This window comes from Hoplias malabaricus, chromosome 2 (assembly GCF_029633855.1).
Source record: "Hoplias malabaricus isolate fHopMal1 chromosome 2, fHopMal1.hap1, whole genome shotgun sequence".
Lineage (NCBI taxonomy): Eukaryota > Metazoa > Chordata > Actinopteri > Characiformes > Erythrinidae > Hoplias > Hoplias malabaricus.
The window spans coordinates 68,003,909-68,023,827 of record NC_089801.1 but is presented as its reverse complement, the minus strand read 5'-3'; the positions used below and the strand labels follow the sequence as shown (position 1 = coordinate 68,023,827).

Below are 19,919 nucleotides of genomic sequence, written 5' to 3'. Positions count from 1 at the left end.
GGATTTATTTTGCAAGAACTGCAATTTGTATTATACTGTATGTATAATCTGTTATTAAATGTACAGATGTTAAAGGTTTTATTGTAATGCAAAAGTTACACAATCTCCCACTGTCATTTTATGGTAACTCTTGCATAGTATTTAAAATGACAACTGTCATTTTAATAATTCATTTATTATCTGTAACCCTTATCCAGTTCAGGGTCGCGGTGGGTCAGGAGCCTACTTGGAATCATTGGGCACAAGGCGGGAATACACCCTGGAGGGGGCACCAGTCCTTCACAGGGCAACACACACACTCACACCTACGGACACCTCTAAATCGTCATTCCACCAACCAACATGTGTTTTTGGACTGTGGGAGGAAACCCACGCGGACACAGGGAGAACACACCACACTCCTCACAAACAGTCATCCGGAGCGGAACTCGAACCCACAACCTCCAGGTCCCTGGAGCTGTGTGACTGCGACACTACCTGCTGCGCCAAATGTAAGTATTAATAGGCTACATTCCTGACCACCAACATCAACACAACCATCTTTAAACAGTCTAATTTACTTCATATTTAGGTTTTTTTTTTTTTTTTTTTTTAATTAAAGGACTATTGTCATGTTTAAAACTACACAATTACCATAGAATTACAAATGGGCTGGAGAATGACAACAAAAATGCTTTAAAATTGACTCAAACACCTAATTCATATTCATTGCTGTCTTTTACCATGAGGAAATTTAAACCTATGAGGCAGAGTTCCTCAAATACAGTGTGGCACATTAAAAAAGTGTTAAGCATCTGATAAAATAAATGTGCAGATAGCAAAATTAATCTGTTAGAAATGTTCAGAATGATTGGGGGGGATAAAAATCACAAATATGAAGTAATATCGTGTCCATATGCATGTTGAGGGAGGAGAAAGTGCTGATATTAAGAAAGTTGAGAGGTCAAGTCCACACCACTTCACAGTCATTTTTATCATTGCAAGTTGCATCTAGGCATTAGCATCGTGACAATGTGACCATATACATTAATCGTGTTCAATTGCAATAAATTGTAAAATAAATTGCAAGTCTTCCTTCAGGCCTGGAGAACTGAACAATAAGAGAACCCCAGGTGCAGCAGATGAAACGTCCCACACTGATCATTCAGGCAGAAGAGCAGCAGGGTCTGGAGACCTAAAGGTTATTTGTATATGTATTAGGTAAAGGTTATTTGTTATTTGTATACAGCAGCTCAAAGCCAGTTAATTACCCTGCTTTCATTAACCGCGTCCAGTTGGCGCATGCTAATCTTGGAGCTGGTTGATGTCCATGGTAATGACATGGCTTCTTCCATCTTTCTGATCTCATGGGTGATTAATCTACCCAGCGTGGGAGAGCAAGCAAGCATTTTACTCTTCGTTTGAGACTTGTTGGACCTGCTAGATGCGGTTATTCAACAACCAGGGACAAGAAACTATAATAATGGTGTTTACTCAAGCGTTACAAATTTAGTGCTGCATTATCTGAGCCTGCTTTTAGATGACTACCATTAAAGAATAAAAAAAATTAATCACAGCTTATCAATAACTAAACATTGAGTGAGTCGGGTTTTGCTGTAGAGCAAGTATAATAATCCATTATTAAATTTAAGGTTCCTAAAGGGTTCTTTCTTGGTTTTGGATGTACAGTTCTATTGGATGTACAGCTCCACATCTTTTCAGACCTATAACATTAAGCTGTGACATAACCGTGAAGGCAAACACAAACTTAAAAATTTGACATTAAATAAATAAAAGACGGTGTCTCTCTTTTCCCACTCATCTGACATTGTGCGGTGTGTTTTGAGCTGAATGAAAGAGACACATCTCATCACACGTTAATGTAAGGTCTAGACTGTGGAATTTGTTTGTAGTTTTCATAAATGCTAATTCACTTGGGTTAATGGCAGCCATAGAGTCTCAACTGTCTTTGGGGAAGTGTCAGTACCAAAACACCATTCTATTTTGTTGCTTTGGGTCAGTCTAGGCCTGTGGGTCACATGCTCAGTTTGTGACTTCCTCAGACAAACACCGGCTGTTCCTGACCTTCTCGTTTTCTCTCTTACACACACACACACAGCTCCATCCAAAGACAGACAGTCATGGTGCATCCTCTGATCAGCATTCACTCTCTGCGCTCTGACAAATCTAATGGCAAACACCTATAATAAACCAATACAAATAGATCCAAAAAAAAAAGGTAAAACAATGGTCTTAAAGTCCAACTGTTAACTTTAAAGGTTACATATGTAACAAGATCAAAACCTGACTACGCTCAAAGGGGTGGTTTCCGAACAGGGATTAAGCCTAGTCCTGGACTATTTTCTCCTTTTAATTAAACAAAAATAACGTAAAATGCTGTGTAGTTCAGGACTACGCTTGATCCCTGTCTGGGAAACCACCCCATAGTGTGTTTGTGTGTGTTGTGGTGTGATTGGCGCATACATGATTTATGCTGCAAATGCCTACAATAAGTGGAAATCATTGCAACGCAACAGACTGACAGTAGTATTCTCTTTGCCAGCTCTGTCCTGGGAAAGGGCTGATGGATGTGCTGGAAACACTGTGTGACTGTGGGGGAATGCAGCATATGACCCACCCCTCAGCAGGGTCACTTGACCTCTTATCAGGCTAATAGCTTTAAAACATTACAGACCCTTGACTAATGACCGTAACTATAAATAGAACCGGGAAAACAACAAGAGAGAGAGACTGAACAATAAGATGTCATAACAGAGGAAAAGTGGCATCAAAATGTTACAGGAGTTACCAGCTCTTTACCAGTTTAGCGCTTTGGGTTTTTGAAAAGCGCTTTGGTAATAATAATAATAATACATATTATTTATAAATGTTCTACACTGAGATTAGTCATTAGAACAGTAGAGAATGTCTGATACGCATGAACTACTACAAAGCCCTGGGTACCCTACATGCCCTCTACACCACTCTTTTTACGCAGACAAGAAAAGTGTCGAATCTGACCTGCTCTGGCGAACAAAACACGGTCAGAACGGCTTCTAGATTCTGTAGAGGTGGATGTGAGCAGAATACAACTATTAGAGGTTACGGCCCACCGTAAATGGTTTTAGGAGTATCACACAAGCAGCAGTAATGGACTCCACAAGGTAGCTGCTGCATTATATTTTGTGGAAGAGAAGATTAGAAGAAAATTCAAATAAAGGCTGTAAAGCCTAGATACGTCCCCTGTACTGTAATACTGTATTTTAGAGACATGTACTTTTTCATGATACTGGCAGAAGGTGTGTTCATTGCCTGTTGACAGAACCTGTTCAGACTTGAGTTGGTGAGCAGTTTAAGCTAAAGGATTATGTCCAAATCAGATGGCAAAAAAACCTCACACTATCCACTTTCCCCTACAACTGTAGGCACCTACTGTACAAGTATCTGCAGCAGTTTGGGGAGTGGCATCTCAGTTCTGGAGTGGAGATACAGTATTGACTTGAATATGCAGTAACAGTAACTATGAGTAACTGTGAACTCCAGAGAAACCTTTCTGCAGCGAAAAAAACATGGCCGCAGGCTTTAGACATGGGGCATTACCTGTGCAGTGCATGCAGGAGATACGCCTGAACATTAGGATCTCCTTTCACACATGACTCTGAATTTACCCACAGTTTTCACTAGGATACTAGTGGGAGAAAGTACCTAACTATTCTTAAAACATTGGGTTATACCTCCTATGGTTTTTGGGCCACAATGTGATATATACTACTTCATCATGTCTCTGGATGAGCATTTAAATTACGGGAAATTGAGAGCCTATAATATTTTTCCTATACCTGTAATGTGTACCATCAATTAGTTGCGCTTCCACCACACACACACACACCTAAATACTCAATAGAATTATCTTATCTACAGCAGTCAGGTGTGCTTCTGTACTACTACACAATGCTACTACTTCTGCCATTCCACATATAAACACCTGCTAAATATAGTCCCTCAGAGGCCTCTGCACTTTACACACATTCCAGAAACCTTCAGTTTTTCGACTACGGGGCGCAAAAGGAACGATTAGTTCTGTCAAGTCTGCTCCTGAAATAGAACTGTCAAGATAAAGGAGAGGACTTAGGAGAGGCAGCGGTCTGAGAGGGAAATACAGATCTCGTGCGCATTCTAAAAATAAAGCAAATAATTAGGACAATGTCAAGGTTGTGCCGGAAAAAGCCTCGTCAGAGAAGGCTGTGTGTGGATTCTGTTGAGTGTAGAGGGGAAAAGAAGTCCCTCTGGCTTCTAAATTTAAATAATTAGGCTGTGTTGTTTTTTTGCATGGTCATTAAATGTTGTTCTAAGTGAAAAGTGTTCTTAAATTGTAGAGTCACGACACCAATTTAACAACAGCGTACTGCAAATAAAACTAATATGCCAATCATTCGTGAAGCCCAAAATCACTGAGAGATACAGGCATTGGACCCGAGTCAGTACTTCTGTTTACAGGCATGAACAGATATGGAAATTCTGAGCTAATTTTTTTTTTTTTTTTTTTTTTTTTTTTTTTTTATGTATTAAATTTAGAAATTGGGATTAACTCCGAAAGCATTAGAAATACAGAGGGTTTGAGAAGCAGCCAAACAAATAAATAGTGTGCATTACGTAAGTATATATATGTGTCCTCAAATATTTGTTGGAAATATCTGTTATACCTAAATTCTTATTAAAAGTTTCCAACAAACATTTTATGATTTCAAAATTATTGCAGGTCCCTGACAATTCTCTGCTTTAACTGATCCTATCTGCAGTTGAACCAAACCGCAACAATCACGCAATCAAAACCCACAAACCAAACGATAACGTGTTGGGTTACCCTCAGGATGAGAAATGGACAAGACCAGTGTAGATCTCAAGGTTGCTGTGGAACCAAAGTGAGGCAGATATGCTTTAAAAGAGAAAGCAGGTGTTCTGAGAAGGGTTGCGTAACTAAACGTGACAAGACTTGCAAAAAGCCAGCAAGAAAATACCTTACCTTTGCATTGACTTTGGTCCTTTAGCCAATCCAAATACAATTAGATTTTATTATTCCTGACGAAGCTAAAATAAATGTTTACACGTACGCAAGTGAAGACTCGTGTTTGAAGCCAAATATCACACACTTAAATGAACAAGACACTGGGTACTGTGCTCACATCTATGTCTTACCATATCAACCACTCTGGATACGTCCGAAAATATATAATATGCCCAACAGAATGCCCAGCATTCTGCTGATCAGTTTTGAGAAGTTCAGTCTAGAGTTTTGACTCAATTTTCTGATGATTGTCAAATGGTAAAGTGACATCCAACAGGACCTACTTTGCAGTGTGCAACTGGCATATGTTGTACATTTACCACAATTTCCTTTTATTGTTATTACTTTAACTGTGTTTGTATTTTGCTGGAAATATTCTTTAAACTAGTTTCCATCCATGTTTGCTATAAATCCATAAATCAAATCTCTACACATTTGTCTCTCTCTGTTCTCTATTATGAGAGAATGAAGAGTCATACGTTTGTGTTTAACAAACACGATTCAATTTCATAGCCTTCAAATCAGACATTCAGATTCTGGCCTGCATCTCCTCGTCCAGGTGTGTTAGTGTAGCACTTAGCCATGCTATGTTGCTATGGTGGGCGGTGTCAGTGTGCCATGAATCTGATCCACAATTCTACCAAACATTTTGAAAAAGAGAACACTTAAGAACATCAAGACGCAGAGAAAAACAGATTGGTGAAAGTGCAGTGGTCAGTGGAGTACCAAAGAGAAACACTGCTGCCTTTTACACTCAGGTTCAGTTCTCAGCTTTGACAGGATAACCTTTATAATCATTTTAAGACTCCTAATGCTGCATTAGCCCACATCTTTAACATGATTAAAATTGTAAGTCATTCCGGATACGATGGATGAGTACAGGATCTGCCAAATGCTGTAAATGTAAAGTAGACGAGTTTATTGTTGACAAACATAAAAACAGACAACTGTGTGGTCTATAAAAAGGTGGGAAATATACTGCTATGTTCATGTTCTTCTTATTGTTATTTCCATTTTTAAAAATGTTTCTGACATAATGTGGGTATCATCAGGATATCTAGAACAACTGGATTTATCACTCAGAATTTTATTAGCACACATTACTAGAAAGCCAGGTGTCCTTTATTTACCTGCTGCATATTTATGAACTGCCTCAAGGCCACCCTCCCATTCAAAACCGCATTCCACTAGTACTTTACAAAAATTCTACCAATGGTTACCAACCTCAAACGTGTTAAAACATCCTCAGATACTGACCACACAGACCTCAGAATACTGATCTAGGATCACTTCTTAACTTCACTGCCACACACATTCAGGGTGGATATATAGAAAATGTACATTGTACCTTTAGCAGCATGATGTCTTCATTCAGCCCCAATTCATGCCGGTCGATCTCCTCTCTTACACCCATAAACTCCAAACCCCAGGGGAAAACACCTCAAACAACAAGAATGAAATCTTCCCTCTTGATTTCCACCAGTCTTTACCACTGTCATCAACTCTGCTTTCTCTAGTTTGTAGACAAAGCCAAAAATCTCCAGCGTAAGGTAAGGTCTGGCTGCGCTGGCTTAACATTCCAAAGGCTGAGTTTACGCTGCAGTCTGCGAAGGCATGACCAGCCCCTAATTCCTTCTACCTCCCGGCTCCCTACAGTCACATGATTCTCAAATGATTTGCTTTTTTTTAAGACCAAAATAAATCCTTCGTTAAAAGGATGTAGTTCATTTCTTCTCACTTCAGAGACCAAATTTACAAAAGTGTATGGGCTCAAATTGCAACTGCATCTGGTTGTCAGTGCAGACACTGGAAAGTAGAGTTGATAATGAATTATTACTACCATCAACGATAAGTTACCAAATGCTTAAATTGCTGGATGTCTACTTCTCAAAAAACAGTTATTTGTTTGTTGTGGGTGCGAAATGAGTCAACTGCATTTCTCCCTGACGTTACAGTCCGTTCCTGCAGAGTGCTGCCATTTGCATTCTTGTGTAGCTATGACATCACGTGTACAGCCATTAAATATGCATCATTACATCACAGAACAAACCCTCAGTCACTGTCTTCAACAAGGCATCAGGGCCGAGGCCTTCTCTAACCCAGCAGTGGATTAAATAGGTCACGATCAGCTTTTTCCTACCACAGAAGTAGAAGGAGAGAGGTGTCAAATCTGAATGATATCAAAAGTGTTTCCATGTACAACACGAGTTATATTTTTTTTTTTACAAAGTAAAAGTATTTTCTTTTATTTATTTATGTTATTTTAGTGGAATTCATGGTATCTCTGCTCAGTGTTGCAAAGTTGTAGTCACTGCCAATTCCAGCTGACCACTAGGTCTCCCCCACACCCATGCTGCCACAAAGCAGCCGGAAGGTTGAAGGCTATCCCCTGCAGAAATTCAGTTACCGGATATTTCCCGGCAAAGAAAGTCCCTGAGATTAAGAGGAACAATCTACGAGAGGAACCATCATTCCTGGAACCAGCTCACCTTTGGTCAACACCACAAAGAAAAACATCACCTCTATAGTAAAGATGCAGTGAATAAATTATGTTGTCGTATAAAATCAATGCCCAAATTGCCAGTGAACTCCTTGATGAGGTCACTGCGTGTGCTTTTGCCACTGATAATGAATACTTTGACATGGAGGCATCACAGCTCACTGGAGTGAAGTCAAAAGTTGTAGTGGCATCCCGTTCCTAATTGAAACCTTCCAAACTGTGAGCATACACAAATTGAATTGGGATCTTCTGATGTAAGCTCAGTTGCTGACCAGGGGCTTCATTAATAAAGCTCTGCATGGATTCTGGATGGAAAGTGTGCATGCGCACCCAAGCCAGAAAATAGCATGCACCCAAAAAAGTCAGCTGTTTTCTTTTTATCAATCACAACCTTCTTCAAAACGTGCACAGGTGAACCTCCATAACGCCCACATTTGCCTATAAATTGTCAAAGCAAATAACCTTGTGAATATTTAAATATGGGCTTCTCTGTTCATTTTTTTGTGAGATAGTGGAGATAATGGTGGACCAAAAGAGAAGCTTTGGAGACTACTTGGTAGAAGTGACTGTTTCAGAGTGCGAGGTGTTGTTTGGTGGCCTCAGTGGTGGCATTACAAACAAACGGAAGTTAGTTGAGTGGCAACATGTGGCTGCAACAGTAAACAATGTCCATTAAACCATCATCATTCGCAAAATATCTTGTCGTCGCCTTATTTGTCAGTTAGCTAGGTTTTAAGTGCCAAAAACGGTTATGACAGACAGTGCATCAGCCTCTTGCCTATTCATATACACCTGTGATTCTGTGCACGTTACAGCTGTTTAGGCTTGTAATTATCTGCAGCTACCAATCCACCTACCAACGTGTGTTTTTGGACCGTGGGATGAAACCGGAGCACCCGGAAGAAAACCCACACAGACACAGGGAGAACACACCACACTCCTCACAGACAGTCACCCGGAGGAAAACCCACGCAGACACAGGGAGAACACACCACACTCCTCACAGACAGTCACCCGGAGGAAACCCACGCAGACACATGGAGAACACACCACACACACCTCACAGACAGTCACCCAGAGGAAACCCAGGCAGAACACACCACACTCCTCACAGACAGTCACCCGGAGCGGGACTCAAATCCACAACTTCCAGGTCCCTGGAGCTGTGTGACTGTGACATTACCTGCTGCGCCACCGTGCTGCCCCTAGAGTAAAACAATACTACAAATTTAATTATTAAATATTCTGCCTTTCTGTAAAGTTATTTTTAAACTGTGACTGTTGTTCATTCATTCATTCATTCATTATCTGTAAGCGCTTATCCAGTTTATAAATGAAGCCTCAGTACAGACACTACAAGATTGTTCAGGTTCAAGAAAAAACCTTTGGATATCCTCTGACTGCTCTGAAACTCTACAGGATGTTACCCCCAAGTCGAACCAAACTCTGCAGACTAGAGATAAACATGAGCAACAATGGAAGCTGACACTCTGAACAGAAACAACACTGGGTTGGCAATAGGCATCTTGTATAAAGGGTTTATTAATAACCATTCTGTCAAAAAAAAAAAAACTTGCACTCAGTCTGTAGACCATAATAAACATTAAATTATATTATTACAGCAAATACAAAACAGATGGAACACAGAAATATCTTCCCAGAATTGTATTTGATGATAATGTATGCTTTGATTCTCTGAGTGTTTTCTTTCACTGCCAAATGGTCTCCCAGTCACAGCAATATTACATCACTGTTTACCGAAGAAGGCTGATGGGTCATTCTTCCCTGAAACGCGGGCCACATGACGGCCCTGATTTGCCTGTCCCTGAGGGACAGGGGGTTGATTGACAATGTGCTGTCATGTATCAATAGCCCCTGAATAAAGAAAGAGAGCTGAACAGTGAGGATGAAGGGGGGGATGAAACCGTCAGCTGGGTGTGATGTTGCAATAGGATGTCAAACAATACACACTACACTCTTCTGTGATTTAAATGGACTTAAAAACACAATTCACACTTCCTTCCACCTATGGAAATGCAAGGATACTGGTATAACCCCGGTTCTCTGAATCAGTGTGGTATCTCACTGTGGGGAGCACAGATGTTACCTTGTCTGGCAGTATTCCAAGATCGCCTACCCCTAAAATCCCCAGGAGCAGAACTAGCATTGGGAGTGGATGAGTACTTATGAACTCCTCATGGTTCCATTTGGGCTCAGCCTCCCCCCATGGGTTTTCACCAAATATCTGAAGTCTACTTCTGGTAAAGGCAAAAAAAATAAAACAAATAAATAAAAACAAGCGTAATGGAAGTGTAATAGTGGTGTTGTGAATGGTGCGAGGTGGAGGGGCTGTGTCTGTGTCTGTGTGTGGGGACAGTGCAAAATATTGGGGCTGTTTTTGCTTGCCTGGGACTCTTTTCACCTTTGCAGAAACTGACCTCAGGCCAGTGTGGACATGGACGGAATGTGTGTGTGCTACGTTTGGGGATTGGGAGGGTGTTGGTTCATGTATCAGAGAGGGCCATTAAAGTGTTCCGCCCCCCTTAGCACTCTGAGACTACAGTGTTATGAGAAATATAAGCAGAGCATATTAGTGGGCTGAAATGCCTGCACTCTTCTGACGGATTACCTGCTGCCTCATGAAATCAGCACCATCTCTCTCTCTATCTGCCTCTCACACACACCTCACATATTACATCTCAGACTCTGCATAAACACTTGTTATACTGATACTTGCCCATAAATTCACTACAAGTGATTGCATGCATTACTTTTTTGTTTAAAAGTAAGCAGCATAAAACGTTTCAAACTGCAGTATTAAATAAACACATATTACCAAAGCTGTAATAACATTATACAAAGAAATTACAGGAATATTGGAGCTGGTCTCTGTACTTGCTGCAATAACTGCTTTGGAGTAAATAATACGTCTTGTTTAAATAAATAAATAAATACATAAAAATATTTGTACTGTACTGTATTGTGTTCATGTTTCCAGTAAATACTCCACAAGGCTGGAGGCCTGGGAAGATTCGGATCTTCCATTTACACCATGATTTTGATCCCGTTGAATGAATATTCAAATCATTGATGATGATGTAATGGGAATTGATTAAATTAACTGATTGCTCCCTTTAGCGGTTACATAATCCAGAATACTAAATAGAGAATAGTGATTAATTGCATTGTTCTAGGTCATAGATGAAGCGTTTACTTTCATTAACAGGTTTAATCACACAGTCATACAGTGTTTTAGGGGGGGAAAAAAAATAAATAAATAAAAAAATAGAAAAAAAATAAAGGGAAAGCACCTATTTGTGATTCATTACATAACTCAGTGAGGAGCTGGGCCATTAGCCATGGCTCCTGCATCGGTCTGGAGGAAGCCATGTCTGTCCCCTGACCACAGAAGATGAGGTTTCTGCCCCTCGCCACTCTCAGATTGCCTCCATCCTCCAGGGACAGGAAATGGGCCGGGATGCTACTTCCTGTCTGAGGCTGTCGATTAGTCAGTATCAGCCGACAAGCATATTTCTAGCTTTCCAGCTTTATGAGGAATTATATTTTAATATAAGATGAGTTGCACTGCATATTGTAAACATATTTTGGGAAAAAAGAAACATGTCATTAACTTAAATGTTTCCACTGAGTGTTACTTTTATTTGTAATTAATTAAACCATTAACTATTGCTCCATTAAGCCTACATTTTATCCCAGTAATAGTAGGCCTTTTACTTTCATTATGGTTATGTATGTAATATCTAATGTGTGTTATATTACAACAAATAGCTGATGATGTTGGGGGACTTTCCCTGATGTCAGAATTATTTCCATGAAACAAAACCAAAATCATTTTCTTTGGAAAAAGAAAAAGTGCCTAATTTATTGCAACTTATTCATTCATTGTCTGTGACCCTTATCCAGTTCAGGGTCACGGTGGGTCCAGAGCCTACTTGGAATCATTGGGCGCAATGCGAGAATAAACCCTGGAGGGGGCGCCAGTCCTTCACAGGGCAATACACACACACACACACACACGGACACTTGAGTCACCAATCCACCTACCAATGGGTGTTTTTGAACCGTGGGAGGAAACCAAAGCACCCGGAGGAAACCCACGCAGACACAGGGAGAACACACCACACTGCTCACAGACAGTCACCCGGAGGAAACCCACGCAGACAGGGCAACACACACTCTCACGCATTCACTACCAAAGCTAACACCATTTCCAGTTTCCAAACTGGAATTTGATCAATGACGTGATAATGATTTCCTCCACCTCTCGTTCTCTCCTTGTACACCCCCTCTTTTATTCGTCCCTTCTTTTTCCTCCCCCTCCTTCCTCTGACAAGTGTCGATAATAATTCATTACACAGCTAGCACTAATTTCCCTTGATAGTTGGTCCTGGCACACCCAAGACCGAGCACGCCTCCCTAAAGCCAGGCCACATGCTCCTGTGCTGAGTGTGTGTCAATACATTGACTGTAAAAGTGTACTACATTCAAGGATAGGATGTTTGACCACAAGGGGAATGATCACCAATATAAGGAACTTTAAAATGGAGGTGGTGATTCTACTGCATAGCTTTTCTAATGGATTTAACACTTATCGCTGCTTTTAACTAGAGCTGGATGATGTGGCTGCAATTTATATCGCAATATATTTTTCAATTTCAGTTAATATGATATAATTCAGATATCGATAAGAACGAAGAAAAAGCTACAGAAAATCTGCAAGGAACTGAAACATAAAAAAAATAAACCCTCTTGACTTTGTCAATATAAATAATTTTAAACTAACTGAGTGCAAAGAACTGACGGCAGTAGCCTGTAATGACCATCAGTCAGTGACCGATGCTGTATATTATATATATACACAAATATTGAAAACGTGTATACAAATCATGACTGTTATTGAAACGTTTAATATTGCGATATATACATCGATAATTAATTATTGTCCAGCCCTAGTTTTAACAATGCATAGTGTATCAGTGGGAAAGTTCAAATGTAACCATCCTAAAACCTAAACAGACAGATTTAGGTTCATATATATATATGCGCATGTACATTTTAAAAATGATTGTAAGTCATAGAAAATAGCTGTATAAGGGTAAAACCTGAGCTTCTGTGATGCACTGTTTCCCAAAAGAAACTGTAAAGAAATGTTATGAGGCCAGATGTAGTCACACATCTACCTCACGATTTTCACTGTAAAACATTCACAGGGTGTAACTGGTGGAGGTTAAGTGTAAAACCGTCAGGTACAGACGGAGTTAAACTGGTAGGGGTTAGGAGTAAGACCATCAAGTATGGGAAGAATGCAAATGGTTCAGGATAAGAGTAAGTCTGTCAGGTACAGGCACGATGTAAATGGTTAATGGCTATTTCAAAAAATGGCAACTTCAGGCGATTCCAGCCAAAAGCCTAGCACAGTTACATAACTGTTTTAAGGGGCATTACCTAATGTGGTTCTGACAGGCGAACACAGAGATGGGTTTGAAAGAGTCTCCAGAGGAGACAGGGTAGACAAACACACACAAGGCATTATACTTGCATGAAAAGGTGTGTGGAATACCCATTCACAGCATTTGTATTAATTCATGGCTTTTTTATATTATTTGATCTCCCGTACCCCAAAGACAGCAGTCATGTGATTCCTAAGCAGATACTAATTGGGTTCTTACTGTTTGGTCAAGGACCAAAGAGTCTTAGAGTGTCATTTAGAATCACTCACCTCATGCACACAGGCACAGATGTGAAGGCAGCAGGTGGTTATTTGAAGAAATAGGAAGTGAATTAAATAGAGCACATTCCAGTGAACAGAAACTGCAACAGAGCAGGGGAACAGAAACTAGGGAGCCAAAACACATGTTTACACTCTATAAAACCTAAAGCCACTATTGGCTTACACTTTGAACATCATGTGCACATCACGCTTTCATCAGAGAAAGGAGGTAGATGGATGTTTGTTTTGTAACGGTGCCGTGATAAGAGCTGAACGGACGAAACAGTGGCAGATTCTTTACCATTTGTTTCCGTGTCAGAGCAAGTCCCAGCAGCATGAGGAGCTGGTTAAATCCCACAACCCCACCCTCACCACTCCTCCCTTCACCACACCCACCATCTTGTCTCCTCTCATCTCAGCCTTTTTCTCTCCTGTTCTCTCCTCTTCCACTACTGTCTTGCTCTCTTCCTGCCTCCCTCTCTTGCGATGCCAGGCTGCATTACCATGCTTTAGATCAAAGAGCAGCAGGGTGGAGAGAGGCTTTTCGCAGGCAAACTCATACACACACACACACACACACTTCACGTAAGTCCCACAGTCCCATAGCGCCTGTCTCTCAGCAAACCAACAGTGAAAAACCAAATGCTTTTAAGCAGCTTTGCTTTCCTCTGTTTCTCTTCAGCAAACTCCTGTATAGATTTAACACTTTCATTCAAAAGCATCTGAATCAATGTTTCCATAATAATAAAAAAAAAATCAGCATGTGGCTGTGTAAATACTTAAATATAAAAAAACAACAACTCTGATATACTAGTAATGTGTTACCTCATAGGTTTTTAATATCATATGTTGTATAGAAAAAAAAAAGGAATAAAATATTACATTAAAAAGGCTGTAGATTATTAGACAATAACATGAATTTGTAAAAGAGAATTATGCACAAAGTCTTGTATTCCAGAGGTGACAGTGACATTTTTTAAATGTTTTAATTTAAGAGTAAATAGTTGTTCTCTGTAATGTGTTTGAAATATACTTCAACATCTAACAATACCTGCTGTTGTCTGGGTTTGAAAGAAAGAAAGAAAGAAAGAAAGAAAGAAAAATCTGCAAATGAACCTCTCTCTATTTCATAACATTACTGGCACCAATACAAGACCTTGTACAGTATACATTGGAAACATTGGAGTTTTACGATGCGTGCCAGGACATGCTGAAAAACCTTAAACCCGTTATTGCACCACACAGTGATTCACCGTCTAGCGAATCTGAATCCAAAAACACGGCCTTCATGGATGCCTGCCATGGGCAAAAAGCATGGTACTTGTTAAACTCCATCAACACATCACTAAAAGCCCACCAAGACACTGGAAAACAAGAGATGGACACAATTTCTAAAGGACTTTGCGGATAATGTGTAATCATTTTTGTAGAACTGTGAATGTAATAAACAGTGAAACTATGAATGAATTACAAAAATGTCTAAAATTATAGAAGTTACACAAATATCCCTTATACTTTCTTGATTTTATTTTTTTCAATCTTGATGCATGCACATTATATAAAATCTAGCCACTAGGGCTAAAATCACCTGGATTCATACAACAGACAAAATGCAGAGATATAAATGCAGTTACATGGCTTTGAATTATGACTAAATCTACTTGTGTCAATTTACAATAAATGGCTGATTTGATTCCAGTATTATTGGGAATTCCCAAATGAACTAAAGGAACATTTTACCACTTAGAAAAAAACACACAGGTCCAAAATCACCTAGCATACTATCATAATTAACGCAATATATAATACTACTCTAAAAAGTCATTACATAGTGTACAAAATATACACAGAGGTCATACAGTCCAAATCTGAACAATGCCAACACCCAACACTGTTCAGACCTATAAATCTGGCGTGGTTTCTAAAATGGTCGGGCAAAGTGATGTGTTTGATGTGATTTTCCATTGTACAATGTTGGCTTTAGTATTCATATTTTACAAAATCAAGAAGGTCTTTACTCTATTGCAATAAATTTAAAACTCACAGGCATTGCATCTGACAGCACTGTGCTATTGTCCAGCCCTAGGTTTATTTATTCCGTGATTACACATACAGGTCGTAAAGTTTACAGGGAAGTACAGTAGATTCCACATTCAGCTGAACACCAGCGTGCCTTAACCCTGGAACAGTAGCTGATTTGGAACAACAACTTGGATTCAGTGCCAGTGGCACAGCGGACAATCACTCGGCCTAAGCCCTCAACAGCTTGGTCTGGGGAGCTTTAGCTGACTGACCATGCTGCATTGGTAAATGGCTTAAGCATGTGGTCTAATGCACATAATACTGTATCGAGCTGGTGATAGTATTGATTCAGCGGAGACTACATGAAAATGTATTAGTTATGTAATACTCCTGTTCAACAAAAAGGTAGATTACATAATCCATTTTTTTTCCTGTCAGACCTAATGTGTAAAACAAAAACATCAGACTACCCACAGCATCCAATAACATTAGGCTTAAATTTCTCCGGTGGTGACATTTAGAAGCCGTTTACTGCCATTTTAAGTGCCTGTGCGTACTGCCCCTGTCTCTTTATATTGATACTTCATATTAAAAAGGGAACAGATAAGAGAAAAAAAAACTTGAGTTTTATAGCCTAAGCTTAATTTAATTACTAACGGGAGATGCTGCCGAGCCAAAACATTGACTAATCAGCTAATTAAATTAAGCATTTGAAGCTTAGGAGCACATTTTTCTTGTTCTTTCCAAGTCACCTCAAACAGGACCAGGCGAGCCTAGTTCTGCTGGATCACCATCTGCTGTAAAACACTTCAGACAGACATCATTGATATTTTAGCTATCGTTGAAGCAGTCGTTTATTTGGGACCGAAATATACATCCTTCTCATCAGACGTCCTTGAGAACAATTTAGACTTCAAATAAATGAAATGAATTCAAAATCTGTTATGTTTCACGGTAGACCATTTTATGTAGATTTATGTATAATTTGAAAATATATCATAATTTGAAGCGGTAATATTTTGTTGTGTTTCATTTTCTGATGTTAAATAAATGTTAAAACAGGGTCATTCGCATTTTATTATAATTATTTCACAAAGAACGGGTGTGAACACTGCAGACATGAAACAGAAACATAAGGGGGAGACATGTTGCGGTTTATAATGAAAGTCCTGTGATTCATATAAATAAATATGATGTTAAAATATGGTAAAACACACTTAAACTGGTAAGAAAAGCCTCGCCAACCTCATTCACATAACACAGCACAGGTGGCCCGCCGGTCCAGTACGGGGGTGATCAAATGGCACAAAACCACAAATCTGTGTAATCCAGTTAGAACAGTCATAAATGTTTTATACAAAACATGGCCTTCAGAACGTAAAGCAGTTAAACCATAACATCTGTTTATACGTGGTTTTATGACTGATAAAGTACTACCTGTTTTATGAATGGTAACTATATTCCACCAGCCAACAATATTTTATGGGTCAGTCAAAACAGTTGGCGTATGTTTTTCAAAACTGGTTATGAAGATTACCTAGCTCTAGTTTCCCAAAGAGCTTTCACATACGATGTAAGAACAGCTAAATAACGTTTAACTAAATTTGTTTTAGTTCTAGCTAATGAAGCTAGCAGCAAATGAATGGACGTGTGAGGTTTCTTCATTAACAGATATTATCACCTGTCCTGTTAAACACACTTCGCTTATCTAATAAACCTATCAACTGTAATTTCTTCTTCTTCTCCAAAGGTCTCTTCATTAGACTCTAAGGTGTTTAACGTCTAACATGAGAACAAAGTGGCTGCTTGTTCTGAATGTTAGCTCTGCTTTTGATGTGGACAAATTTAAATAAATGAATAACCTGTTCATACAGCACCTTTAACAATACTGTACCAGTCTCTCTGAGTGATTTATGGGTTTCCAAGACATATTTAAACATACACAGTCCTGTGGCTATTTAGCAAGGCGTAAGGTTTAGCCTTTAATCCACTCTGGATTTGAGGAACTGAGGGACAGTACATGAAAACAAAGTCCTTAGTCTCAGTAGCATTTTACACCATATATGCTGTGTCTAATGGAACTATTTGTCTGCATTTTGGCCCACCACAAACACTGCGTTTTATCCAGCCAGCAGCGTAGGTTTGGGTACATGTGCTCTACAGTAATTCTACAGAAACCTACAGTTTACTGTACACCAGGAGTTTGAGTATAATTCAGGACTACAGGAGGAGAACATGGTGGAGTAACGTTACTAGATGCCGCACTACTCAAATCATAGCGTCTGGAATGGCTGTAGTCCGTATTGTTGTATTGTTTTTAAACTGGTGGAGATTGGTACGCTATAACACAATATATCTTCGTTTATAAGTGGAACCAACAAACAAGTATCCCTGTATATTTCACTCAAACCCCTGAGCTGACCCACACCTTGCTCCAGTTCCCCGGCGGAGGAGGGAGACAGACGCCAACAAGTTGGCGGACGGAGACGTTGAAACTATGGCAGTGACCGTGCGTCCAGGTTAATGTGATGATTAGTGGAAGATAGGCTACTCACGTATCGGCTGATGAGGCTCCTGATGGTGCTAAAATCCATCCTCGTCCTGCTGTAGCCGGCGCCCGGCTCCTCTCTTCCTTCTCCTCTGGTCGGTTCTTCGGCTTTGGGTCGTTAGAGAAGCGCTAGCTCACTCCGTTCTTCTCCATGATCTGATCTGTCTGACGCTCTTCCTCCTATGGGATTGACCACAGACACGAGACGGCTGTGCGAAGCTCACTGGGCTCTTCTTCCCCTCCTCCTCCTTCTTCTTCTTTCAGGTGTTTAATTCTCTGGGGCTGAGGTTAAGAATGAGAAACACACCGTTGTCATATTTTCTTGGGGCTTTCCTTTCTGGTCACCAATCCTGACCGTTATTTCAGTCTGAAAATAAAAAACCCTCGCATTTTAAAGCACCCAACGAAGACCACTTCTTCCTGTACAAGTGTTTTAACGTTTTTTCCAGACTATACCGTGCTCTACCTTCCTTTCCTTCTGTCTCTCTCTCTCTTCTCTCCCTCCCTCCCTCGTTTTCTCTCTCTTTTACCCCGAGCCCTGCCTCTCCACGCTCCCCCCGCAGCCAATCACATTCCGCACTCCAGTCACGTGGCGCATGCGCACTTCCCACAACACCCTCCCGCCCAAACTAAGTGGACAGAGCCCTCGCTCTCTGGAGTAACTGAGACACTGTCCACAACCAACCCCTCAGCTTCAGTGCGGTGGACGCAGTCATATCCTCACTGTAATCTTCAAATACATCCCAGAAGATAACTCTCTATTCATAAGATATTAATATTGGATGACCACGTGTCTACACGTTTCAAGACATGACCACTCCAGTTCTCCACACCACGTTTTAACCTCATTTACATGTCCGTGTGGCGTTATACACTAGAACATTTATTTATAAGTGACGTAAGCAGTTGTTGCTGTTGTTGTTGGAAAATAATGCCTAAATATGCCATTGATATCAGCTGATGTGTGAATGTTTTAATTAATGACAGGAGGGGGAAAGATGTAAAAGTTGTATGAAAAATACTATTACTTACAAAAAGAAAATAAAAAATGGAAAATTGGGCAATATTTATTCAGTTAAGCATCCCAAACTTATGATGCTCTCCAGTGAAATCTGAAGTTACAGTATCATACATAGAGAGTGTACAGAATGTATTGTAGTGGCTTAGTCGAAGAATGCAAATGGATAAACAGGTTCTTTACAGATCCTCTAGCTCTCCACTCTACACAGAGGGGGGGAAAAGTCAAATATTTGAATTCCTTACTGTCTCAACCAAGTAAAATAATTGGCTGCTCCCCACAGCTCGGCCTCTCAACTTTACATTGGGAATATGTAGGGAACATCTGAACAAATTAAGAGCCCCGTCTTGAGCCAAATATCTGACTCCAACATTAGTCTAGAGCAGATTTATTAAAATGTTCCAAGGTGTCCCAAAGATACGTTCCCAACTCCAGTGCACCTGCCTCCACTCTTCTGCAACGATGGGGGTCCACTGTGTTTGAGGGTTCTAGAGTCATAGTCACTGCAGCAGTGCTCTGCTCCCACCACCACTATCAAAACACTCATCTGCAGCACCTGTGGCATATTTCACTCTGCTTCGCAGATATTGTCATCTAAATGGCATTCTCTGCTAATGCCATTACTGTGACACTCTCTGGCCCTGCTTGGTGCATTACTGATGTGTTTCTTTTTAACTGCATACCATTTCTGACACCACTGCGATTTCATTGCATATTGTGGAATAATCTCGATCTATCCATCAATACATCTATCTATCTATCTATCTATCTATGAATGAGCTGGGAACATTCATTGGCTGTTCTACACAACCCTGCCTCCTACACCCTTCACCAGAACATTTGGATCATCTGTGGAGAATGTGTGGAGCATGTGAACAACCCAGTGGTAGTATGCGGAATGTAAAAAAATTGCACTATCTGTAGCAGTGTTTCTCAATCCTGGTCCTGGAGGCAACCTGCCCTGCACATCCCCCTCCTCCACAATGATTCATATACTTGGTCAATTACCAAGTCTATTTAGTTATAGTGGGTTTGTTAAAACAGAGAAACCAGTAA

The 19,919-nt window shown here is 40.1% G+C and overlaps 1 protein-coding gene across 4 annotated transcripts in view; it reads right to left on the bottom strand.

Moving 5' to 3' along the window:
• atp11a (ATPase phospholipid transporting 11A) overlaps positions 1–18,322 on the bottom strand; it is an 85,075-nt gene extending 66,753 nt beyond the window's left edge. For all 4 annotated transcript variants that reach the window (XM_066661161.1, XM_066661162.1, XM_066661164.1 and 1 more), the window contains exon 1: positions 17,853–18,322. In XM_066661161.1, coding sequence (XP_066517258.1) covers positions 17,853–17,891 — 39 coding nt within the window. In that variant the 5' untranslated portion in view covers positions 17,892–18,322. The remainder of the gene's footprint in view (positions 1–17,852) is intronic.
• Positions 18,323–19,919: the final 1,597 nt, after the last annotated feature.